The 24,704-nt window shown below is 35.7% G+C and overlaps 7 protein-coding genes across 7 annotated transcripts in view; 1 reads left to right on the forward strand and 6 right to left on the reverse strand.

Moving 5' to 3' along the window:
* Positions 1 to 1,037: 1,037 nt before the first annotated feature.
* LOC18012641 (chloride conductance regulatory protein ICln) lies at positions 1,038 to 2,885 on the reverse strand. Its single transcript, XM_006394350.2, has 7 exons — positions 2,638 to 2,885; positions 2,423 to 2,546; positions 1,894 to 2,005; positions 1,722 to 1,781; positions 1,563 to 1,628; positions 1,377 to 1,468; positions 1,038 to 1,285 (listed from the first exon to the last, which is right to left on the reverse strand). The coding sequence occupies exons 1-7, from the start codon at positions 2,802 to 2,804 to the stop codon at positions 1,214 to 1,216; spliced, it is 693 nt and encodes a 230-aa protein (XP_006394412.1). The 5' UTR covers positions 2,805 to 2,885; the 3' UTR covers positions 1,038 to 1,213.
* Positions 2,886 to 3,854: 969 nt separating this feature from the next.
* LOC18012672 lies at positions 3,855 to 5,111 on the reverse strand. Its single transcript, XM_006394351.2, has 2 exons — positions 4,900 to 5,111; positions 3,855 to 4,721 (listed from the first exon to the last, which is right to left on the reverse strand). Exons 1-2 carry the CDS (start codon positions 4,954 to 4,956, stop codon positions 4,044 to 4,046), a joined length of 735 nt encoding a protein of 244 aa, XP_006394413.1. The 5' UTR covers positions 4,957 to 5,111; the 3' UTR covers positions 3,855 to 4,043.
* Positions 5,112 to 7,776: 2,665 nt separating this feature from the next.
* LOC18013218 lies at positions 7,777 to 9,875 on the reverse strand. The gene is made up of 3 exons (XM_006394352.2): positions 9,157 to 9,875; positions 8,710 to 8,899; positions 7,777 to 8,260 (listed from the first exon to the last, which is right to left on the reverse strand). Exons 1-3 carry the CDS (start codon positions 9,873 to 9,875, stop codon positions 8,042 to 8,044), a joined length of 1,128 nt encoding a protein of 375 aa, XP_006394414.1. The 3' UTR covers positions 7,777 to 8,041.
* A 687-nt stretch (positions 9,876 to 10,562) lies between these two features.
* LOC18013219 (AT-hook motif nuclear-localized protein 6) lies at positions 10,563 to 13,365 on the reverse strand. The gene is made up of 6 exons (XM_006394353.2): positions 13,206 to 13,365; positions 12,445 to 12,939; positions 11,787 to 11,863; positions 11,540 to 11,668; positions 11,287 to 11,448; positions 10,563 to 11,171 (listed from the first exon to the last, which is right to left on the reverse strand). The coding sequence occupies exons 2-6, from the start codon at positions 12,893 to 12,895 to the stop codon at positions 10,782 to 10,784; spliced, it is 1,209 nt and encodes a 402-aa protein (XP_006394415.1). The 5' UTR covers positions 12,896 to 12,939; positions 13,206 to 13,365; the 3' UTR covers positions 10,563 to 10,781.
* An 824-nt stretch (positions 13,366 to 14,189) lies between these two features.
* Positions 14,190 to 16,714, reverse strand: LOC18013220 (65-kDa microtubule-associated protein 9). Its single transcript, XM_024151782.1, has 10 exons — positions 16,661 to 16,714; positions 16,103 to 16,570; positions 15,807 to 16,016; positions 15,560 to 15,715; positions 15,159 to 15,473; positions 14,991 to 15,078; positions 14,824 to 14,897; positions 14,651 to 14,725; positions 14,324 to 14,566; positions 14,190 to 14,240 (listed from the first exon to the last, which is right to left on the reverse strand). The coding sequence occupies exons 1-9, from the start codon at positions 16,712 to 16,714 to the stop codon at positions 14,378 to 14,380; spliced, it is 1,629 nt and encodes a 542-aa protein (XP_024007550.1). The 3' UTR covers positions 14,190 to 14,240; positions 14,324 to 14,377.
* Positions 16,715 to 17,827: 1,113 nt separating this feature from the next.
* LOC18013268 lies at positions 17,828 to 19,975 on the forward strand. Its single transcript, XM_024151819.1, has 12 exons — positions 17,828 to 18,002; positions 18,127 to 18,267; positions 18,348 to 18,504; positions 18,579 to 18,681; positions 18,757 to 18,845; positions 18,947 to 19,025; positions 19,097 to 19,162; positions 19,240 to 19,287; positions 19,385 to 19,431; positions 19,538 to 19,643; positions 19,727 to 19,806; positions 19,912 to 19,975. Exons 1-12 carry the CDS (start codon positions 17,828 to 17,830, stop codon positions 19,973 to 19,975), a joined length of 1,155 nt encoding a protein of 384 aa, XP_024007587.1.
* A 208-nt stretch (positions 19,976 to 20,183) lies between these two features.
* Positions 20,184 to 24,704, reverse strand: part of LOC18013283 (LRR receptor-like serine/threonine-protein kinase ERL1) — a 6,155-nt gene continuing 1,634 nt past the window's right edge. The window contains exons 6-27 of the mRNA XM_006394356.2: positions 24,649 to 24,693; positions 24,492 to 24,563; positions 24,341 to 24,412; positions 24,159 to 24,230; positions 24,016 to 24,084; positions 23,862 to 23,933; positions 23,695 to 23,766; positions 23,550 to 23,621; positions 23,401 to 23,472; positions 23,217 to 23,288; positions 23,062 to 23,133; positions 22,912 to 22,983; positions 22,764 to 22,835; positions 22,594 to 22,665; positions 22,447 to 22,518; positions 22,299 to 22,370; positions 22,133 to 22,204; positions 21,975 to 22,048; positions 21,751 to 21,879; positions 21,327 to 21,665; positions 20,864 to 21,234; positions 20,184 to 20,762 (exon numbers count right to left, since the gene is read on the reverse strand). Of these exons, the coding sequence (XP_006394418.2) occupies positions 20,403 to 20,762; positions 20,864 to 21,234; positions 21,327 to 21,665; positions 21,751 to 21,879; positions 21,975 to 22,048; positions 22,133 to 22,204; positions 22,299 to 22,370; positions 22,447 to 22,518; positions 22,594 to 22,665; positions 22,764 to 22,835; positions 22,912 to 22,983; positions 23,062 to 23,133; positions 23,217 to 23,288; positions 23,401 to 23,472; positions 23,550 to 23,621; positions 23,695 to 23,766; positions 23,862 to 23,933; positions 24,016 to 24,084; positions 24,159 to 24,230; positions 24,341 to 24,412; positions 24,492 to 24,563; positions 24,649 to 24,693 (2,467 nt within the window). The 3' untranslated portion in view covers positions 20,184 to 20,402. The remainder of the gene's footprint in view (positions 20,763 to 20,863; positions 21,235 to 21,326; positions 21,666 to 21,750; positions 21,880 to 21,974; positions 22,049 to 22,132; positions 22,205 to 22,298; positions 22,371 to 22,446; positions 22,519 to 22,593; positions 22,666 to 22,763; positions 22,836 to 22,911; positions 22,984 to 23,061; positions 23,134 to 23,216; positions 23,289 to 23,400; positions 23,473 to 23,549; positions 23,622 to 23,694; positions 23,767 to 23,861; positions 23,934 to 24,015; positions 24,085 to 24,158; positions 24,231 to 24,340; positions 24,413 to 24,491; positions 24,564 to 24,648; positions 24,694 to 24,704) is intronic.

Consider the following 24,704-nt stretch of genomic DNA (forward strand, 5'->3'; position numbering starts at 1 on the left):
TCGCTCAATGCGTGACATTGTATATATATTTATCCGTTTTACAAAATAAACTAGCTCCTTAATATCTATATTTTTATAGGTTTTTATGGTAACTTGTTTTCTTTACTCTTCTTTAAATTGTAAAAGCTAAAATTTAAAAATAAAGGATTGGACCTAATCAAATGAAAACTCATAAATTAAAATATTTATCCTAAAAATATACAAATATATTTATATAAGTTATCAATTATTTTGATTTTTATTCCAGGTGTATATCAAATTTAATTCAGCAAAATTAGTTAATAATATTAAAACCAAATTGTTATTAAGGTTATGAGTATTAATCAATTTTCTTTGTTTAGTTATGTTTGGATACGGAGAAAGTTACTGTTATCCTTAATTCCATAGTGATCAACTTATATAATTCTGACTCAGTTTTTAAAAGTCATTTTTCTCTTTCAACACCTAATTAATTAACGAATAATGATATTTCATAATTTTGTGTAGTTCTAAAGAATATTCATGTGGAGAGTGTCCATATCGAAAAACGTGCTTCCAACAAATGCATGTCTTCCCCATTTCTAGAAACGAAAATCACCCAATCTTATAGCTAAATTTAAAATTAGCATTTCTTGTTGTTTTCTTCAGGGTTGACTAAAAAACACGGTTTTAAGATATTTTTGGTTAAACTTCTAGAAAGAAACATCTTTAAACAAAAAACTTCTAGAAAGAAATATCTTTAAAAAACAAACTTCTAGAAAGATACATATTTTCTTTTCAATTACAAAACGTTTATACTTGATACAGTAAACCAGAAACTAAATCATCATAATGCATTTTTCTTTAATTTTTTTGTATGAATATTCCAAATGATTAGGCCGAACAGAAATACAGAAGCCCATATAAGTTTGGGTTTTCAAGTTTTAAATGAGAAGGTATTACTTACAGCCCATTATCGTGATAGAGAATTATAAATAACAATTTTTTGAGACCTTTAAAATAGAAATCACTTTACATCTATATCTAGATCGAAAACATAAGCATTTATCAAGATCGAGAACATGATTTGGGATCCTCTTAAAAGGGGCAGAGCTTTTTTTTTTTTGTTCACAAGTGCGATTACTTCAATTACAGATCTTAAAGCATATTTAGCAAAGCACATATAACCTTTCAAGAGACGACATTGTTTATCATAAGAAACAACTCTTGTTTTGGAGTACATTTTGCGAAGAAATTAGTGATCTTTGGCCTCGTTTTCATGAACCATCTCTTCAGCATCGTCAAACCTCTGATCATTGATTTGGAGCTGCAGTGTGAATACAACCGTCGATGAAATACACTTGTTTAAAACAAAATAGGGGAATAATAATAATAAGCAGATGTTATTTTTTATTTACCTCGAGCATAGGCTGAGTGAGACCTTCATCTCCATTGGAATGACCAATTACACTCGTTGGACTCTGAGATATTTGCCACTCTCCATCTTCCGCTGTACAACATAGAACAAAAATGTCACATTTTCTTCATACCATATGCAAGACGAACGTTAACTCGAGTTTGGACTCAGCTTATGGAGACATTACCTCCTCCACGAACATCCATCTGATCAGCGCTAAACACCCAATTATGTCCGCTCTCTTCTTCGTCCTCTGAAAGGTACAATGATACGAAAATGTAAATGGCAGGTGAACCAAATAACTGCATTAAACGAGATGATAGTAAGGTTGTATCTTTATGCTTACCTTCAATTGGTTCTGGATTGAGCTCAGCACACTCGCAGAATATATCAAATAGCGTATCTACTGTCACAGAGAAGACAAATTACTTAGCGTCCTGAGACTCTTGTAATGAAACAAGGAATTACAGTATAACCGATTCAAATTTAGCTCTTAAGACTGCTACATATAAACTCACACTGGCTAGAGTCTGAAGGAACAAGCCTCATCTCTCTGATTTTTGACAAGTCCAAAACTCCGGTGGATTCTGTATCAGACTCATCGTCATCCTCATCTTCTACAACTTCAATCTTCAAAAATAGAGCCATTAACTTAGACGAAGAGAATTAGAGAACACAAAGAAATGGAAAAGCAAGACAACTCGTGCAAACATCAAGCAGACATCGAACCAAAGCTCTAAGCCAACGCTTATGGACACTAAAGAAACATATAGCATTATCACTCATATCAAATCCAACCAAAAAGTATAAGCCATTTTCCAAAATTCCAACACGAGTCCGAAACTATAGTACTTGTAACTAATCACAGACACAAGTACTCGAAAATCATATGTGACAAGTAGTTTCTGCTTAAGAACTGATCAAAAACAACAAGAACATAATAAACCCAGAATTTTTTCATCTTATAAAGGAGATTTCAACAAGAGCCGAACTCGCTTTCACAAAAAAATTCAAGTGCAAACAAAAATCCAAAAAGGTGTTCAATACCTGAGTATATATACAAGGAGATGAGTAAGCCTCTGGATCTCTAGAAACCGCGTGAAGCGATACTGATAGGAAATCGACGGCATAACCTTTTGCCATGTCTACATCGCTAAGCCAAATCAACTTCCTGGCCAACAAAAAAAATCGAAAACGAAACACCATTAATGTCCGTAAGCTATGGAAGTCCAATCGTGAAGGATAGAATTGAGATGTTTAACCTGGAGGTGATGTAGAGAGTTCCGGGAGACTCAACGGAGCGATTGCCGAGGACGACGGCGACGGAAGGCTGAACGTGCATAAGTTCCTCACCGTTAGCTTCGTCGAGAACAGGTTTTCCGGAGCCATCTCCGGTTCTAAGCGTGAACTCTCTAAGACCAACCACCATGTTTTCCGATCACAAAGAAAGAAACAGTTTGTTCTCAAAAACTGAAATTTCTGGCAGGGTTTTTCTTAGGGTTTGTTTTCTCAAAGATTCATTGTTCTGTTAACTGATGTGACGAACATTACTGGGCTTTTAATAAAATGGGCTTCGTTAAAAAGCCCATATCTCATTAAACGTTTAACAAAAAAAAAGCTAGTTATAATGGGGGCTTCCCAATTTTCTTAACACTTTGGTCTGGTGGTCCATTTCATTGAAATAACTTATAAAATAAAAATAGTATAATATGATTATATGAGTGAAAAAATGTCATTTTCTTTTAAGAGTGATGGTGTGGGAGAAATGGAAAAGGACGAAATGGGAGTGGTCATGGGGATAGGGGAAGGTTATGGGTCGACCGTCGACGTTCGTGATTGATTTGTTGTCTCGCAGATTCTGACAATGCATACATTAATGAACAGATCATCGTGACTTTCTCTAGATCATACGTCAATAGTGACTTTCTCTAGCTCAAAACCTTTTTTAAAAAAAAAATACTAGCATTCTTCAAGCGATGTCTAATTCAAAGATTAAATGCCTCCTAGTTTGTGTACAAGCCTAAATTAAACCCATGACTTATATATGAAATGTAGAATAATAAGGATTTAAATCGTATATCGAAAGGTGTACTGCAATATTTTTTTTTAGCTTTGAGCATATATATATATGTAGTCAAATGAAATGAGAATCAGACCAAATAAAAATCATGCATTAAGATAATGAATTAATGATACAATAGTAGGCCATATACATCTACGTCTATTTCTCTCTTTTGAAGATTTACAAATACATTTTCTTGTATAGATGTAAATACACCTTAATTAATACTCTAATTTTATTGTTTTTAGTCTTAGATGCCATCTTCTCGTGCATGTGCATTTTTTTAATACTTTATTTCCTAAACATTAAAAAAACTGAAGAATCACAATGTGTTCTACATATGCTTAAGAAAAGACAAACGTAAAATCCAAAATCAAAAAGAAATTAAAAACGAAATACATCTATTCATATTCACACTTACAGAAAAGTCCTTAATTAATAATAAGACTTTTTTCACCCTTCATACAAAACACTCCAATACCAATCAAAACTCTTTATAATTACTCATACAAAATAACTAATCTTCTTACTACTCTCACTCGTCTGAACCATCACAGAGGTGGTTTTTGCTCTTAAGTACCCAATAATATAGAAGTTTTAAATTAATTAAGCTTCAATAATCGCTTCTCCTCGTGGAACCCTAACCCTAAACACATGTTCCTCTCCTGTGCATTTATCAACCTTCACCACCCAATGACTCTTCCTCACATGCTCATGATGGTGATGATGATTGTTCTTGTTTATCATTGTCATCTTCTGATTATAATTACCATTATCGTTGACCCTCGTCAAAAGCAATCCTTCTCCTATGGGCAGAAACTGCGTTTTCCTCCCATCGTTAAACCTCCACGACCCTCTCGAAAACGCGTTATATCCCACCACAACCGCCACACCGCTTCCACCGCCGTTTCTTGCGTTTTCTTCATGGTGATTAACAATCTTTCTAACGATCTCCTGGTGGTTCTCGAGGTTACAATCGACGAGAACGAAATCGGCTTCTCCGAAATGATCATTAATTAGAGTGTTGTTGTTAGATTCTCCGATTACAAAATGTATCTGATGTATCTCTGATGGTTCCAACATTTTCTTGGATATGATTAGTTCTTCGAGGCCACGTAAAACGCATACCACTTGACCGCGCGTTTGATGAGCCGCAGCGATTAGGGCAACAAGTATGTCGGCGTTTACAGCTCCGGCGCAAGCTACGGTGATCTTTTTAGCGTTATTGCCGGCGGCTAGAGCTGATATGAATTCGGCCACGTTTGGTTCTTTTGTTCTTTGATCCTGCAAAACCATATAGATACATGTCAAAATGTGACACTAATTCAAGAAAACTAAACTAGATAAATATTTTTTTTTTCTGTTTAGAATCGATTGATTTAAACAAAAACCGATTTTAATTTGGCTCAGACAGATCTTATCATTAATTTATACTAATATATAAAAAGAAACAAATTCTTACCGTTTTGAGTGTACTAAGATAAGCTTTAGTAGCATTCTCAGCAGACCAAAACGCCATTTTCTTTCTTATTAATTGAGAATCTTAGATACAAAATCGGATTTCTCTTAATCTTATGCTTAGAATTTTAAAGTGGTCGATGATGGTTTGGTTTTAAGAGTGAAGACTGTCTCTATATATATGGGCAGATTTTTGAATGGGACAAGATTCAAACAGGCTGGTCCAGTTTCATGAATCTTTTCTTTTTGATATAAATAGATGGAGAAGAGAAAATAAATTTGGTCAAGTTGTAATAGTATTCAACATGCGCATACACTATACAATATGGTATATCTTATATATATAAAAAAGCGGATTGTCTCATTGTCGAGAGACTAATCAGCTACTGTCATTGTTATGCTCCTTTTCTTTATTATCTTCAAATTAAATTAGACCATGTTCAAGAGTTGTTCTTAGGGGAATTTAATAGTTAATTAATCGCCATTTTAGCAAATTGCATCCCAATTCTTATCATAAGTAGAAAATATAATTTTCTTTTTGTAAACTAGAAAAAATATATACTCGCACATTACGTGTGAAGTAAAAGGAAACAACACTAATGATTTTCAAAATTCTGCTGTTATAAATATGTTTTAAATCGCATTAGTTTGTGGTAATGATCGTTATATATATTCAGTATAAACACGTGTTTACATGGAAAAAATTGTTACTTAAACAAATATAAACAAAACCCCTCTAAAAACGATATATCATGGCTTAAAGGCTTAAATGTTAGTCATCATTAGTCTGGATGTTCGAACATGTATACATGCATCTTTAGGAACACAAACAGTAAGATATTATATATATATATATATTAACTTTATATCATGTATAGATAATTTTCAACGCTTTATTACACAAAATATTATTAGTTTTCACTAACTAGAAAGGAAAACAGAGTTTGAGCTATGAGGATCAATGAGCTGTAATGTCTAGTGCAGCAGGGGCAATGGAGATCTCAATGAGATTAAATATATAAAATAAAAATTCAAAATATAGTGAAACAAAGAAGTGAATTGAGATTAATACACATCTTAGGGACATAGAGAACATGGGTCCATGTTTGTTCTGACAACAAGCCTACAGTTTTTCTTACAAGATTAGATTCTCGATTTTACAAAACTAATGAGAACGTACGCTTTATATTAATTGATTTTTAATAAATTAAGTTCTTGATTGTACAATCTAGTGACCGTCCTCTCTCGTACGGGTTTCCATGAAGCTTCATACACACTTAATCTATATTATGCATTAATCATTGTGCTAACCAAGACTGGGAAATGAATGCTATACTATAATGCTGAAACATACATGTACTCTATAATATGATATCATATAATTAAATCAAATGGCTAAAATTCGTCTTGTACGTAGTAGCAACCATTCATAATCGAATGTTAGTGGAATTATATTTGATATAAAAGGAATTTTAAAAGTACTTTGAAATAGATATATTGAACTGGTGATTGCTACTAATGAGATGCAGTTACAAAAAAGGTCGTGAAGGATGCGTTGAATCCAAAGGCACAAAGAGCCATAGTGTCCCATGCTGATAGATATGATTCAGAAAAAAATGTTGGAATAGTTTTGTGTTTATTGAGACATGTTCTTTGATGAAGATATTTCAATGTATAATGTTTCTTCCACTTGAACTAGTTTCATGCATCTGTCATTATTATTGCTTTATACCTTATCAAGATAAGGGAATTGGAGGTTAATTTGGCCAGACCAAACTGGTCCAGGTCCGAATAAAATTCTGATCCGGTTCAATTTTAACTTTAGTGTGAAATACTGTGGTCCAAGTGCAACTCGAAACAGTTTATATTGGTTGATTTGGAAATTTAGATCATGAACAATCAGAAAAATAAAGGAAAATATCAAAATCCCAAGAAACTTAATGGCCAAAAAAATATATTTGAATTTTGATCAAATTCACTTTTAATTCAATCCTGAATTTGCTAAAGTCTAACACAATTGGCGATATATAACCCTGTGTTTTTTTGTTCGAGTCAGATCAGATCCATTCTATATCAGTATATGTTATTCGACTTTTTAGTACAGTTGCTGGTGAGATTATGTAAATGTCTCAAATGTGTAAAGCCATCTTTCTTAGCATAATGCAATTTACAAATATGTAAAATTACTTCCAATTCCATTTATTTTCTGGTCCGACGTTCAAATACCTAGTAAATATTTAAGTCTTTAAAGTTGATTTAACGTTAAACGTTTAAATACGCGTAATGTATGCGTACAATTGGAGTTCGATGCATGCACTACAATTATTATAGAGGATTTACCCTAATAATATTTTAAACAGTAGATGTAGACATGAATGCTCAATTGTTATATATCGTCGCGACATATCTCAGAAAAGTCTTCATACGTAGTTTTTCTGATCGACCAAAATCAAGTCACGGGAATATATATATAATATTAAAATATAACAAATCTTGAATCTTGTAAATGGGCAGTAGCCAACTAACCAATTAAATATTGCCATATTGGGATAAAATAATTAATACAACCCAAAAAGAAAAACGAACGTGGGATTGGGATAACATTGAGGAGGAGACAACGATAGAGAACAGTGAGAGGCTACAGATTCTGCTTCGACCATTCCAGGGGACATCATCTTTTATTAGTGTTTTTAAATATTATGGGTGGCTCTTTGTCTTTTTAATTTATTTACTTTCTTTTATATATTACGTGAAAGTAAAATTCAAAAATAAACTCAAACTGGTAAAAAAAAAGACCCATAATTTTAGATTAGTTTTCTAAATACACCACAGCTTTTTAATATAAATCTTAAAAAAAAATATATTAAAATAAGTATTTTAATGAATATGATTCTTAAATATTTGGGCCTAAATAAAATGTTTGGGCCTAAAAGTGTTTGGGGTAAGATTATTCGAACTTCATAGATTGGGACACTGATCGAAAATCGAAAACTAAAGCTACCCATCTTACTATTCAACTTGAGATCAGACAAAAAGCAAAGTAGTTTCAACTTTGACACTCTCCAAAGTAGCACAGGAAACAAATATAAGGGTGGTAGAGCCAGGAAGGTCGCCCCACTGGCCATGGGTCAGAGCCGGGACTGGTTCTAAGGGAGGATCTTACGACGGCGACGCGGCGTTTCACGCTTAACATACATCTTCTCTACTTCGTTGAGAGCCCGGCTCGATCCATCTGGAAGACTCACAAACTTCCAGCCACCACCGGATCCACGTTTGCCCTTGGCACCTAATTTCTCAACCGTGATTTTCCATCCTTCAGATGAACGTCGTCTGCTGTACTTGTGGCACTTCACTTCTCCTCTCCACTGGTTTAAAGAGCAAAACAGAGGATGAGTGTTTTACCATCATCAAGGAGAAATGATCAAAGACAAAAACACGCAGGAGATCTGATATCATCTATCGATAAAAATGGCGTGGATTTATCAAATCTAAACAACCCACAAGCACGCAGCGTTGCCATCATTACTTTGGTTCTTCCTAAGAGAATTACTGACAAACTCCAGCTTTGCCTTTCCATGTTAATTTCCCAAACTACCAAATTTAGAGCAGAGTATCACAAACTTCCTTCTATTCTCAGCACTTAGACATCTTAATCAACCAAGAACCAGACCCCATGAAGTTTGAAGTATCTACAAATAAGCTTTTCTTTTCTAGGTTTCAAGCAGAGCACTTGATGATTAACATATGGAAGGGAAAATGTCTCGATAGACGAAAATGTAGTATGGTTTACAAAAAAAGAAACAAAGGGACTTACTTTCATTTTGTTGAACTCAAACCTCCGAAGAAATTCGTCGTAAAGCATGTCATCCTCTTTTTTTGAGATCTCATAATGGACTTCGTCCATATCTTTGATTGTACCATCCCATCCTTCTGGCATGACCTTGAAGTCGGGTTTGTATTTAAGCGAGGCCACATGGAATTCTCGGTCATGCGAAATGAAGAACCTGCATGAGTTACAAATACTAGTTGAGGGTCTGGGGAAGAAGAAGCCACATATTCAGCAAGTTTGTATCATGAACCTTCACTAGCAATGCTACTGACTACCCCTAATATTCTAAGATATGGAAAAAGGCAAAACGAATCAACTATTCGACCATCTAAACACACATGAGCACTAACATTTCTACATGTAAAACCCAGCCATGTAATTTGTAGTTAAACTCAAGTAAAAAACTGAAGTGGCCTATATCAAAGCACTTACTCAGGGCACTCATCAAGCAAACGCTCAACAGAATCATCCAAGGGACGACCAAGCTTTCTCTCTTCTTCTTCTTCATCTTCTTTAAGAAAAAGAATGGCGTGAACACGCTGCCTCATGATCCTATAATCCTTAGCAAGCCTCTCAACGGTATACACCTCAGGATTCTCTTTATGCAATCTGTACATCTCAGTCTTCTCAGAGTCCTTAAGATAAGACCCTCTAGCTCCAGGTTCCTTGACTTGCTTCAACAACACACTCATCTCCATCATTCTCTGTTTGATCCCATCAACAAAAGCTCTGCTATGGCTATTATCTTGCTCAATCTCTTTAATCAAATCATCATACTCATTCATTTCGTTAACCATTGCGACTTCTTTTGGACCCAATCTGCTCATTACATCGCCTGAATCAGAAGCGGCATTATCAGACGAAGGATTCGCGTTCTTCTGACGCCCAACAGAGACGCCATCGAAATGCTCCTTAGTCAAACCAGTCGTCCACATTGATTTATTGTCCCAATCAGATCCTACTGTATCACCGAATGATCCTCCCGTTGCGATATCCCAACCATTATCGTCGCCTCCAACTCCATCAGATCCTGGTTTCCCGGAAAATGCTCGATTCATGGAAGCCTTCTCAGTCAGAACCCCACGCGCTCTCGTGCTAGGGTTGAGTGAAACAGAGGATAGATATCTAGTGATTCTACTAAGGTTATACATATCTATTGAATTGAATTTCCAGTTACAAATCAATCGAACGTTGAATCTCTGAAAACAAAGCCAAAATAGTAACTAACCACCGATCAAGCATACAAAAATAGAGAACATTCTTTAGCAACCTGAAGATAGGAGAAAGAGCGAGAATCCTTGTTTTTCAAGGAAGTCGAAAATCGGTTCCGTTTAATCGGAATCAATTGCGTGAAGAGAGACCGGTGAAGACCAATGACTGCGCTAAAGGGTTTTAGAATCGGTTTTATTTTTAAGGAGGGAACAGTTTTTCTATTTATGATTTTGCCCCCTCTATTCTCTTATTTGTTACAATGTAACCAAGTACTTGTTTTGTATATTGAACTTTAAACCCTGAATTTTGAATTCAATTGAAACTCTTATAGATTTTTAGTGTTTATATGTTTGAAACAAATAATTATGTGGATTCTTGCAATTGGACAAGACCTTGACTTGAAGCAAAAGTTGAAACGTAGACAAATGACAAAAAGATGTCTTAGTGCGATAATTAAGCATCACATATGCAATTTCATACTCATCCTCAAACCGCATATCATTGATTTTGAATTTAGTTACATAATTTATATCAACAATTCAGAAACTTCTAAGATGATTTTGTACAAATACGAGTCATATCACAAAAGTCTTCTTCGTAAAAAAATTAAATTTCAATAACCTCAACCATAAAACATCTTTTAATAGATGATTTCGACATAATTAATCTACACCGATCAGAAAAACAAATATCCTAGAAAAAAAACACACCCAAAAAAATAAACTCACAACTTAAAAACCCCTCTAAAAAGACAAAGAAAAGAAAAGCTGAATCCTTTTTGGCCAGTTAAGGTCCCTTCCTTCCTACACAAGAAAACTTTCCGACCTTGATGATCCGAGGATTGCTCAACCACTAGTAGATAGGCTCCGAGTATCACCAGAATCATCATCGCCACCATCGTCATAGTCATCTTCGTCTTTGTTAGTACCTGCTGTGTTCGCATTCGCGTATCCGTGATAGGTCGTTGTGAAATTGTTCATAGCTGAAATGTCATTATGGAAAGAAGAAGGCATTTGAGTCATCGGTCTCATGCCTACACTACCACCGTAGGGTTGTTGTTTCGGTTCCTCTGCTGTGGCCACCGCCGGAGAATTAGAATTCACGGTGGTTATGGTGAAACTAGGAGGTTGTAGTTGCGGTAGTGGTGGTGGTGGAGCACAAGCCTCGATGATTCGAGGTTTCTTCTTCTGATTGTGTTCTGCTTGATGCATCACAATGAAACTTCCCATTACCACCTGTAACAAAAATTATAAGACTTTTCAGAGAATTTCTGCTAAAAAAATCCAGACTTTTCTAGACTCTGAAAATGTAAAAATGTCTTCTTTTTGCTTTTTAAGTAAATTGACTCACCTGGACAGGAGCGGCTGCTATAAGCATACCGGCAAGACCACCACCGATGATTTTACCATTAGGTCCAGCTAAAGAAATGCTCATACCACCGGACCGACCTTTTGTTCCTCCGTTTTCAGTAGGCATAAAGGAGCCCGATAGTGATAGTATCTCAAATCGACCCTAACAACAAGGACAAAATATGCAAGAAACCCATTTAACAACCACGAAATATCTATCTCAGAGCATTTCAATATGTTTAATTTTTGGTTACCTCATATGTAAGAGTGCCGCCTGAAGTGGTAGGTTGACGAAGTGTGACATTAGAGATCGAACCAGTTGCAGAAAGAATGCAGATAGCTCTAGATCCTTGCGCGTACGGCATAACCTTCATCGTTACATCCTGATGAAGCAAAAAACAATGACAGACAAAATCCAATAACAACGTTTCAAACTTTCAGCTACAAGAACGTCCCCAAAAAAAAACAAATAATAATAATAATGTTTGGGGAGTTTATTACCTCACCGGCATTGACAGTAAACTGATGAGTTGTAAAATTTGCACCCACATAGTATGAGAGCCCAGGAGGAGGAGGAGCTGTAAGAGATAAAACAAAAGTTGATGAAATTGACTTTGACCAATCAGGTAATTAATAAAATTTCTAACTTGATCATCCATAACAAATCAGTGTTTAAGGCGATGAAAAGGCGGCACCTTTAGGAGGATCTAATCTTTCAAGAACACTTAAGTCCCTTTTATTCACCAGAATTACACAGTAACTAAAACAGATTAACCAGCTAATGAGAAATCTGCGCTAACAAATTAACAATCAACACAACTACTGGATACTCTTATCTTCTAAGGTTAAAAAGGAAGAGACAGAGATTATTCTCTCTTTGATTAAAAAAAAAAAAATCTCCTTTTTATTTCAGTTTTGTTCGGTCAGCATCATCAGATTCTGTTTCTCTGTCTCTAACTGGTCTGTTTGTAGCTTCTTCAGACAAAAGGGTACCCAGCAGCACAATCCAGTTATGCTTGGTCCCACTTGCCAACATCTCAAAAATCCACATAAAATCACATCAACAGATAACCCAAAACCCAGATCTGATCCGATCAGATCAATCTCACTGATACCGATGCAACAGTTTCTAAACCACAAAAGAGATTTGCAAATTTACCTGGGCTGCTTTCATACTCAAATTTATGAGTTTTCTTGACGAAATCAAGAGGTTGCTGCTGCTGGTGAGCTTTTCCACGTTTCCAAGTAGAATGATGATAATCTCCAGATAGTGGAATCGAAGATGAGATTGGAGTTGGAGAGAGAGTTGGTTTCAAAGCCCTAGGATTTAGACTTCCATCTGGAGCGTACTTCCTCGGCCTTCCTCTCTTCTTCTTCGTCGGATCTGACCCTGAGCTGGAGATCAACGGCGGCGGCGCGGTGGCGGTTGAGCCAGGAATCACGGTGGTTGGAGCTGGAGGCGGAGGAGGCGGAGGAGGGGGCACCACCGTCTTGGGTCCCGCGAATTGAAGAAAGCCAGAGTTTTGTTGAAACTCTGTTCTTGAAGCTAAAGCTTCATCTCCCTTAACTGTCATGACTCCACTTGTACTAATTCCACTTTTCTCCTCCATTTTTAATGACCACAAATTCGCAAAAATAGCAGGAGAATTCTGCCCTGTATTCACCAAAAATTGAGCTTTTAGAAGAAACTAATTTGATTTTTTTTTAAGATGAAGAGAAAGAAAGTTACAGAGAGGAGGAAGAAGATGAGAAGAAGCAAAAGTTTCTTTTTTTTTTTTGGTTGAACAGAACAGATTAACTAAGAACAAAATAAAAGAGACTACCAGTTGGAATAGAGACAGAGGGAGATGAAATAGCTCGAAAATATCAAAGATCAAAGCTGAAAATTTTGGTTTACAGTTTTTAGATTTGGTTTCTTACTTTTCAACAATTCTGGAGCTGAAACCAACACTGTAGCAGAGAAATGCAAGAACTCTTTCAATGGAGATTAACCTCAATCTCACCGGAAATTAGCAAGTAATAATCCCCCAAAAATTACATGCAATATCCCCAATTTTTTCACAAGAGAAAGAATATAATTTCTCTCTTTGACGACTGAATTTAGGGTTTTTGCAAAGAAAAAGAGGAACCTAAATAAATAAAATGGAAAATGTCAGGAAAAAGAAATAATATATACAAAAAATATCATGTAGACAGTTGTATTATTTAATACGAATATTAAGGATTTAATTAGTTTAAAATCGATATAATAATTACAAAAATCAAAGTATTGATTTTGGTTTAGGGAAAGATCCACGTCCGTCTTGGAAATTTAATATATCTAATTAAACAAACGATATTTTTAAAGGAAAATGTTAAAAAGAAAAGAAACAATGAAAAAAAAAAGAATACCAACTTCTGACAAATCTCCTTTGTCTTTTTCAAGTTAATTACTTTTGAAGTAAGGTTGACCAAAGAAAATCGCTTTGAAAATCTACTAAGACCAAATTAATTTTCAAGATAAGCTTCTATTTATATTTTACACATGCATTTGTAATAAGTTGAACAACGCGTCACATTTAAGAAATTGAACTTAATTACAAAATCAACTTAAAGTATTTTTAGTTTTAGAAGAGATCATGAGGAGATCAAAACTTAAAAAGATCATTGGAAAATTTTGGACATTGTAGGTAGCAAGTACATTGGTCGGTCAAAGTCAAACTATTCTTTCCGCAAAAACAATCACTGTATGTACACACTTGGATCTGATGAGTTTGACAGAATACAAATGATCCAATAATCATTCAGATTCCTTTATCTGTAAGATCCTCTTATTGAATTAGCAGGTGTTCATTATTTGAAAATTTCGTTTAACACATTGGTCAGTTAGTTTCTCTATGATCTCTACTTTCTTCCTTTTTTGGTCGAAATGATCTCTTGTTCCTATGGCTCACTGGAAATCGTCATCTTCATGTCCTGCAAGCCCAAATAAATTCCACTGAAAGAAGAACATTACTGCTAAGGAATCATTGTCTGTAAAAGACGGAGCAATTAATTACCAATTGATAAAGGTAAACTAAAAAAGACTGTTTTTTTAGTCTCTGCTCTATCTTTCAGCCATGGCGTGATTGTGGAGTGATAGATTTTGCTGAGTGAGGCGAATCAGTTCGAGGAGTTTGAGGTGATGATGATGCAAATCTCTTGTTAGTCGATACTTTAAGACTCTTTTTCGCGCTTTGAGGCCTCGTAGGAGTTCCTTTCTCTTGCTCTGATGTCACTTGTCCTTGAAGTTTCTTCAGGTCCTAAAACCAACAAAATCCAACAAGCATTGTTATTTTTGGTGATTCTTGGTATAAGATTGATGTAAAAGAGTTGTAGCTAAACACCCTTTTCCTACGACGTTCTTGTTCTCTCTCTTCTCTGAGTTCTGTATACTCTTCGAGCATCGAAAGTAGACGATTCTAAAAAAGAAGAAAATCGGATTAAAATATCAATGAAATACGTAAGGAGAAAAGAGAAGAGGAGATGATCTTGTTTGAGGGTAGAAGATATATCATACACCATCAAATAGAAATTCAGCTTCTTTCTCTGATTCCCAAATTTTAATCTTGGAAACTAATGCTTCAACCATAGCTAAGAATAATAAAAAAGATTTTCAGTTAGATAAAGCTTCACAAAGATAACTAAAACAATCTGAAAACTTTCTTTGGATCATCTATATGAAACCTGGAAGTTTATTAACAAGTGCTCGCGCTTTCTCTGCTCGTTTGAGGATTAAATGAGATCCTTTTCCAGCGTTGTATCGGTTTTCATCCTATACAAATCATAAAATCCATAACCACAAAATTGTAAAAGAATATATTTTTATTAAAAAAAAAAGAGAGAGAGACAAACCTGATTATACTCTTCAAGCCAATTCTCTTCCTCACAAGCATTCAACCATTTCTCAGCTTTTTCAAGAATATCTTTTCTGCTTAAAGCTTCCTCTTTCACTTTCCCAGCTCGATACTCGATCTGTTCTAGTATAGTTTCAGGGTTCACATCTCCTGATTCAATGGCTTTGATTACATTCTCCACCGCGAGATCTTGTTCTTCAAGAACAATGTGTGTTCTTTTGCATATCTCTTCAAGTTCTGACCTCTTCTTTAAAACAAGTTCTTTCATTTTACTCCATTTCAACTCCTCTAACCGACATATCTCGGCTTTAACCTTTTAAGCATTAAACAATCAATCAGCAGGAAAAAAAACAAAAAAAATTCTCAGAAAAGATATATTAGAAAATCAAGTGAGGGTACCTCTTCAAGCAAATCTAGGGAAAGACTATCGGGTTTGGTTATTTCAGAAACAGTAGCAGCTATATTACATGAAACATTCATGAACTTTTGTTGTTCTTCTGCTGGTGTATCCATTAAACTCCAAAACTCAAGCATTGTCGTCGCAAGATCTTGAAGCTGTAATTTCAATAAAGGATGGCTTTATATATAGATAAGAACAAAGAGCAAAGTCGTAAGATACTAAAATTTTTTGGAAACTTTAACTGACTTCTTGCATCCTCTGTATCTTTGTCTCATGCCATTGGTTTACTGATGAAGCCAACTTGTTAAGTGTTTCATTACTTATACTTCTTGACCCTTCAGATTCTACTAAACTTGGGTGAATCTTGGTAGCAGTTTCTCGAAAATTCAAACCGAGAACTGAACAAAGCGATTCCAGATATTTTAGATGTTCTTGAATCTGTTTTATCCGGTTTCTCTGAGCCAAAAGTACCACAAAAATGTTATCCTCCTGATCAAGAAATTAAATCAAAGTAAAAAAGTAATTTGAAAAGTTTGGGAAACCTTCTGTTCTTGAAGTGTGTAAAGGTCTCTGTGTAACTCTTCAAGCTTTCTAAGAGATAAATCGGATTCATCAATCGAAAAATCAGATGAACAACTCTCATCAGATTCTCCATTAATCTCATCTTTTACACATCTCATATTCTCAATTACTTGTATAAACTGATTCTTCCTCTCTGATTTTCTCTTTTCCATATCCTTAAGTTTCTGAAGAATCTTTACTAACTCTTCTTTCAAGCTTCTCCGACTATGATCAGACTGATGTTGTCTGCCAAGAATCGGTGGTTCTTCCATTGCAGAAGATATAGCAATAACTCTTGCCTCTGAATCAGCAATCTCTTGTTTTAACCGAGTCCTCTCTTCTTTTACGTTTTCTATTTTTCGACTGTAGGCTTCTTTGCATTCGTCTTCGATTTCAATCAAAATCTTCTCTCTTTCGGTTTTAGTTTCTCCAACCTCGTCCCATATAATCTGTGCGTCATGATTTTAGAACAGAATCACAGGAAAATGTATAATATAAAATAAAAACCATTTTCTTGGAGTTGAAGCAATCCCACAAACCTCAAGTTCTTGCAGAAGAGATGCACAAATTGATTCGATTTGAGTTTTGGACATTATTATCTCCAAACTCTGCAAAACTATTTACAAACAAATACATTCAAATTTCTCCCTCTTGCCACTTTCTTTTCAATAGGTCAAAGAAAGAATGAAAAAAATCTTCCCTAGATTTTCTCAAATGCTGAAACATTCAATATTTAGAAAACACATGAATTTGAGAATTTTAGGGCAAGAATCATTTTAATGTTTAAACGGAAAACCTTTAAATTTGTAATTTCCTCTCTATAGAATTTCCCAGGAAAATGGAAGACTTAACCAGGATTGAACGACACAGCCGTTGTTTTTGCCTATAGAAAAATTTCGGATAGAAATTAGGAAGCAACAATCAAAAATATTAGTTAAAACATTACAGGTGAGAAAAAGAAAAAAAAAAAGAAGTACCGTTGGGTGAACGCTTCTTTCGTATATTTTCCTCTGATAAATTTTCGTCCTTAATTAAAATTATAGATTTTTAACTTTTTTTTTCATTCGTACCTACTTTTTTTACGGAAATGTGCATAGATTCTTCTTAATGACGATTTTTTCTCTCATTTATTTATTTAAAGTTCAACAACATTACAGTGGAGTAATGAAAAATTCTTTGCCCAAACTCAAGAATCCAAGGAATAATTTCAGCACATTTTTTTGGAGCAAAATTCAGGTGAATAAGTTGTGTTACCAAAAGAAGTCGGAAAAAAAAAGTTGTTACCAAAAGAAGTAAAAAAAAATTGAATAGTGTCATGAACCATGGGTGTGTAGAGTTAACTATTAAAGTTTTGGGTCTATGTTGTGTAATTCCAAAACTAACGAAACAAATTGGAAATACAAAAACAATGGTGAGCTGTACAAAAACGCAATGATCACCGTCGTTTCATATCCGCGCCAAGTGAGTTGGGGCCGTTACCTCCTCTCTGTCTCTCTTTTCCCTCGTCTTCTCCATCTCCAACCTCTTTCTCCCTCTCTCCTAATTTTCTGGAGAAAATTTTCTCCTGGAAATTGAATCGAGGAGGAGGGAGAGAGAGAGAGAAGGGAGAAGAAATATATCTCCGATTCGTTCTTAATTCGATTGAATGCGAAACTCTCCCACTCGATTCCGTCATCGGAATTCTCTAAGATTTTTCCGGCTTAACAATGGTTCCGGAATCATCAACGGGTTTATCTGGAGAAGAGTTTTTATTGGAGGAATTCGACATTGATTTCGAATTCGATGCACCTAGGTTCTACGATTTCTCTAGGCCAGAGCTTGATTCAGAGACACAAGAAATCGAAATCTGGTTCGAATCAGCTGGAAACTATCCTCCTTCTCGTAAGACAACACGAAATTCCTAAATTCCTTATCAAATTCCTGTAATTTTAGGCAAGATTTGCCTTTTTTGTTTCTCTTCAATTCCGTAAAATACTTTATGCTTTTGTTTGTCTGTTTATCTCAGCCTTTAGCCCAAAGTACAATTGGAAATTTGAGCCACTTGAGAAAATAACAAGCACCAGCTCAGAATCTAAGCCTGTCGAGATCTCAAAACCCGTCACCGAGTCCTTGGATACCGGTCTGAATCGAAAAGATAAATACAACGGTAACGATGATTTCCTCTTGATGAAAACCGAAATCTTGGTTTCTGCATTTTCTGAGACCTCAGTTTCTATTGTTGTTCAGGGTTCATATATTATAACCAAACGGTAAAAGATGTCTCCAAGACAAAACCTAAATCAAAAACCAGACAAAGTAGCTCAACTCTGACAAGACCTACGGCTTCTTTGCTTGCAAGGCAGAACAAACCACTTGACATTTACTCTGTTCAACTTTTGACAAGGTAACAACGAGGAAGCCATTTGTCAATTTTTATTTTTTTTGGGATTCAACAAATGTTGTTTTTTGATGTTTCAGATGTCAGAGATCATTAGGCAGGTTTTCTGATAACAACTTATCTCCGATCTTAGTCTCTAAGATGCAAAGCCAAGACACCAAAAGGCAAAAACTTGAAGCTAAGGTGTGTGGGTTTTGAATTTGGCAATACTAGAGATTCTTACGCTGATGATTTCAGTGAGTTTGTTAATGTATCCAGGTGGCTCAAGTTAAACCCAACAGAAGATCTAAACTCACTGTTCCAAAGGAACCGAATCTCCGAACTGCAGAAAGATCTGAAAGACACAGGTATTCCAAATGTCTGTTTTTGTCAACAATGCAGTGTTTTTGGCTTTCCTTATAACATGTTTTGATGTTTTTTGTTACGCTTTTTCTCTAATGAGTTTCAGGTCTAAGTTCAACTCAGGAACCGAACAGAATGCGAAATCAAGAATTAGTTCATCTAAAAGAAACACTACGAACAAAAATGTACTTACTCCCTTTTGTCTTTCAATCTTAGTTTCTTGAGACAAAAACTAATGTTTTGGATTCCTTTGCAGATTAATCTTGAACCTTCTTCAACACCTTTGCCTAAAAGTAATACTACACGGTCTCAAGATCTTCAGGTATAACTAATCTTCCGACATCTACAAGTCGAAAGTTTTTATCCTCCCACATGAATTAACAGAGTTTTCTCCGTTAGGCGTTTCGCTTAAGAACATCACTGAGAGCAAAGGAACGCTCTTCAAATGTAAGTCTCGAATCCAACATGTAAAGCCATCTTTCAAACGTTCTCTTTTCCAATTTCTAAAGTTCACACATTAGTTAATTGATGTCTCACATTGCAGGCTAAAATTGGAGCCATACAAGAGAATGATGCTACTAACTCCAGAACGTTAGTGCATAGCTTTGAAACTCCATAAAACTACCTTCCTTGTATAATCTAGTTTAGCTGCTAGAGTTGACTTTCCCAAAAACGTTCTCACGCACATTCTCTGCAGGCTAAAACCCATTGATTCCTCAAAGGATAGGGTAGTCAAAGGAAATCACAGCAGAAAGATAAATTGCCAAGTGTATGAATCTCATATTTGCCCTCTAGCCTCAAAGGTAATAAGTAATGCAGCTTTCTCTAAAAACTCATGAAAAAAGTCCCATTGTATACAACTTTAGAATCTTCATTTTCTTGACAGAGTTCAAGCAAAGAAGAGCTCGGTGAAGCAAGTAGCTTCCAATATGGAACTCAGACCTCCTGCAGGACAGATATTAACTGGTAACTAAAAAGCAATCTACTCTAAATCTGTTCAAAGCTCCAATAGTTCCAAAAAAAACAGGCCATAATAGATATCAGATACCATTGATGATATAATTTGAACAGGAGCCTGGATTTATGCCGGAAATTCGATTCACAGGAAGTTGCAGGGAGCCTGATCATTGCTTAAGCTTCACCTTGAAGATTGTTCTTATCATGTTTATACACACGCCATCCTAAGTCTATATATAGTATATATATACAAGCGTGTATACTTGTTTAGATATATGCATAGAAAATTGATTTCATGAATTTTTGTTATGGGGTCATATGTAAGCCATTAAATCAGAAGACTAAAGCCTTTAACTAACTCGTGAACGTGTTCTTGGGAGAAAACAAACATTAACTTCACATATCCCTTTATCATATAACCTTTGTTCTTGTCTTAAATGTTTCCCTACCACAAACATTAACTTCTTTTTCCCTGGCCAAAATGCCCCTTGTACTACATTAAATTTCACTTAAACCATCCTTAACTTTCCAATCAGCAACGCCATCTTCCTTGGAATACAAGAAGGCCAGCAAAAACCCTGGAAAAGCTCTTTAAAACTGAAATCTTATAAGCTATTTTTGGAGATAACTTCACGGAACTGAACAAACCATTGTGATCCTTCTTCCTCATGATTCCTAACTTCACCCTTCTCTTGCTTCTGCTTTTGCTGGTCCTTATCTTCATATTCCGTAGGCTTTTTTGATGGATCAAGAGAAGGCAGCTTCTTCCCTGCTTGCAGAGATGGAAGAAGAGAGAGCAGAACCCTAGAAACTTCAAGCATTGTGGGTCTCTCTAATGGGTTTCGCTTTGTGCATAAAAGAGCTAGCTTAAATGTCTTCCTTAGATGTCCCAAGTCCATACAAGTCACAGTAACCTCTGGATCAACCGTTTCCATAATCGTATTATCATCAGCCTTTGACAATACCTGCAACGAAAGAAAAACCAATTTTTTTTTAACTCAATGGCCAAGATCATATAAAACTATATCTATACATTGAAGTGTTGCAATGAGTATGACTCATATACCATTTGATGCAAGTTAGCTTCGTTATCCACTGCTTTCTTCCCAGTAAGAAGCTCAAGAAGAACAATTCCGAAGCTGTAGATATCAGATTTCTCATTGAGACGAGAAGTACGAGCATACTCTGGGTCTATATAGCCAATTGTCCCCAAAACATAGGTTGAAGCATGAGTTTTGCTCGTTGGTATGCTCTTAGCAATCCCAAAGTCTGATAAATGCGCTTCAAAATTCTCATCAAGAAGTATATTTGATGACTTGATGTCGCGATGAATTATCCGAGGAGTACAGTCATGGTGAAGATAGGCGAGTCCTTGTGCAGCTCCAACCGCTATCTTCAACCTTGTCTCCCAGTCAAGCTTCACTTTCTTCAATGGCCCTACTTCAAAAAGAACAAGTTATAACTTTTATTACATCTCATGTGCCAATCCTTCTTCCAGCAATTGAACCAAAAGACTTTTTTGAACTTACCATGAAGAAGGTCCCAAAGAGATCCATTTTCCATGTAATCATAGAAAAGAAGGTTTCCAATAGAAGACAAGGCGTATCCATGCAAGCTGACTATATTTCTGTGCCTAATGCTCCCTATGGTTTCGAGTTCTGTCTCAAACTCACGCAAGTTATGTGGATACTGATTGTAGAGTCGCTTGATGGCAATAGGTCGGGAAGTTTTCAAAGTGCATTTGTAGACCGTGCTAGAAGCACCGTATCCAATTATGAACTTTTCACTAAAATTCTCGGTTACTCTCATTATATCATCGAATGTGTGAATCGCCAAGTCCATATGGAGAATTACAAGCTTGGTTGAGCCTGAATGGATCAGATTAGAGACATATAAACATCTAATGAAGAGAAAGATTGGTTAAGAAAAACTATGAAGCCATCATCTCACTACCTTCGGCTTGTTTTGAGGAGCCTTTTAGGGGTTTCTTCTGCTGCTTGGATTTGTAAACCACGATTATTATCATACATAGGAGAGTGATGAACCCGAGAACAATACAGATTACAACAGCTTTGGAGAATCCTGCAAAGACCAAGAAAAGAAAGCCGAGTAAGTCCAAACAAACGAGAAAAAGCATATATTGAAGACGATTCTTAGGGAAAAATTCTAGTAGATACCTGGTAATTTAGGCAGAGAAGGACCACAAATAGATCCAACCCAATTTCCACAAAGATATGGATTTCCGATGAAGCTATACAAAGAAAAAGAATCAATTTTACATCAAAAGATTATGCTTATTGATCGTAATGACATCCTAATGAGAGTAGCTTCATACCTGGCTGGAGCAAAACGTGAGAAGTTTTTCATTGATGGTACTGTCCCGGAGAGATTGTTGAAGGAAACATTCCTAAAAACGTTTTAAAAGAGAGAATAAGAAACGTTGGATAATCAAATCTTTAAAAGAATATCAGGCAGTGAACATCTCTAACAAGAGAACTTACAGATTGATAAGAGTGGAGCAATTTGTAAGCTGGTCCGGAATTTTCCCATGAAGCTTGTTGTTATTCAATATTCTGCACAAATTCACAACGATCTACATTGCTTTTTCTGTATACAGCGCAAAAGATAGAGATCATGTGAAAAACTTACAAAGAGTTTAAATCCTGCAACTGGCCAAGTTCAGTGGGAATAACTCCGGAGAGCAGATTGAATGATACATCACTGCAGGAAATACAGAGAAGTCAGGTAAAAAAGATGGTTATGAATTTTGATATAATCAAAGGAAGCAAGCCTTACATCATTTGAATGCTTCGAAGGTTCCCAAACTCTGCAGGCAATTGTGCATTGAGATGGTTTCGGCTGAGATTTCTGTTCAATCAAGCGAAGTTCGGAAGTTAGTAAAAACCAAGAACTTTAACGCGAAAACAAACCTTACAAGTTTGCAACTTGAGAGGTTGAAGACTTACAATATGAGAAGGTGTTCTAGATCACCAAGCGTTAATGGTATAGACCCTGAGAAATTATTACCAGACAGGTCTCTGGGAATAAGAAAGTATAATTAGTCGATACAAATCTGATACAACCAAAGGATGTAACGAAGTTGAGAAGACATACAGTTTGTCAAGATTGATTATATGTCCAAGCTCAGTTGGTATTTTGCCCTTGAAATTGTTTGATGAAAGATTTCTGCATTAACAAGATTTAGAAGTCAGTAAAGCGTATAGAGAGATCCTATGTTACTGCATTGTATTTAATGAAGCTCACAGATAAGTCAAGCTCCTAAGATTGCGGAGCGCCAATGGTATAGATCCACTCAAAAGGTTCCCATGCACATTGCTGAAAGCAAAGGAAAGCAGAATAAAGGTTTGTGAATAAGAAGAGCAAGGCATATATTCAGAAAGATTCATCTCTAAGCTTACAATTGATTCAAGGCTGCACATGAACTGATGTTAGATGGTATCGGCCCTACCAAACGGTTGTTGGCAAGATTCCTTTAGTGTTGAAAGATTGATCATTCGACCCCAAAAAAACAACAGGATTAAATGTAACGTTCCAAAAATGAAGTAAACAGTTAACAGAAAAAGTAAAAAAAAAAAAACTCACAGTTCAAACAATTGCTCAAGCTTCCCAAGCTCAGGTGGGATAGTTCCTACAAGTTTGTTGTCATTTAGTTGCCTGCGGAATCGGAAAAAGATAAGTATTTGTAATGCAAATGCTATGTAAAACAGATGTGAAGTTTAAAACATGCGTACAAATAGCTGAGACGTGACATGTTCCCAAGCTCAGATGGGATGGGACCAGTAAGTTTGTTGCCATGAAGATACCTATTCCAACAAAAACATGTAACTATATATGCCAAGAGCTGAACATACTGTGATTTATAAATAGTAGACTCACAGCTTCCCCGTGAATGAGAGATTGCCAAGTATCGGTGGGATAGGACCGACTAGCTCATTGTCACTCAAATCCCTGGGAATTTGAACAGGTTATATACTAGGTTAGATGAGCCAAATTGTGGATTATATAATTTGGTTATACATTTCCTTCTTATGAACTGAACTTACAAAACAGCAAGAGCCTGCATTAGACCAATAACTTCTGGAATTCTTCCCGTTAATCTGTTTCCTTGTAGTGACCTTCAAAAAAAGTAACACGCAATTTAATAACCAAAGGTTTACATCCATCTATAAACTAAGGCTGAAGAGTCTCAATACTCACAGAGTAGCGACTTGTAGAAAACCGATATTGTAAGGAATCTCTCCAGTTATCTGATTATAAGAAATGTCCCTGTAAAAACAAAGGCAATGAGTCCACAAAATTTCTATGCGGGACATCTGATGTACTCAGAAGAAGGCACATACAGGATTTGAAAGCTTGTGCAATTTCCAATGCTCTCCGGTATAGTTCCAGTTAGACTATTGCCTCTCGCATCACTTAATAGAAAAACACAAGTTAAAACTCGGACTTTCACACAAGAACGGACAAAGAGCTATATAATAAACTCAAAAGATGACACGAGTATAAGATCAAGTGATCAACTTACAAGTACCACAAACCGGTTAGCTGACACATATCAAAAGACAGATTTCCAGTCAACATATTCCCGCGTAAACCGCTGCAGAGAGAGAATACATTAGCAGGGGAATAAAAATTCTTATGGTGTGAAGTTTAGTGGTTAGAGGAAATGAACTTACAGGTACTGTAAAACTTCATTCCAGTATAGTAACCTCGGTATCTCACCCGTTAGATGATTCCCAGCAAGATCACTACAACAACATGATTAAAATTACAAGTTTATGATCAATTTCCATACATTGATTTATGAAAAAATGATGTAACAACAGAACTCACAGTATCTTAAGGTTTGGAATCTGTGTTAAGGTGCCGGTATGGGGCCTGCGAGCTGA

This window comes from Eutrema salsugineum, unplaced genomic scaffold, assembly GCF_000478725.1.
Source record: "Eutrema salsugineum unplaced genomic scaffold, Eutsalg1_0 scaffold_6, whole genome shotgun sequence".
NCBI lineage: Eukaryota > Viridiplantae > Streptophyta > Magnoliopsida > Brassicales > Brassicaceae > Eutrema > Eutrema salsugineum.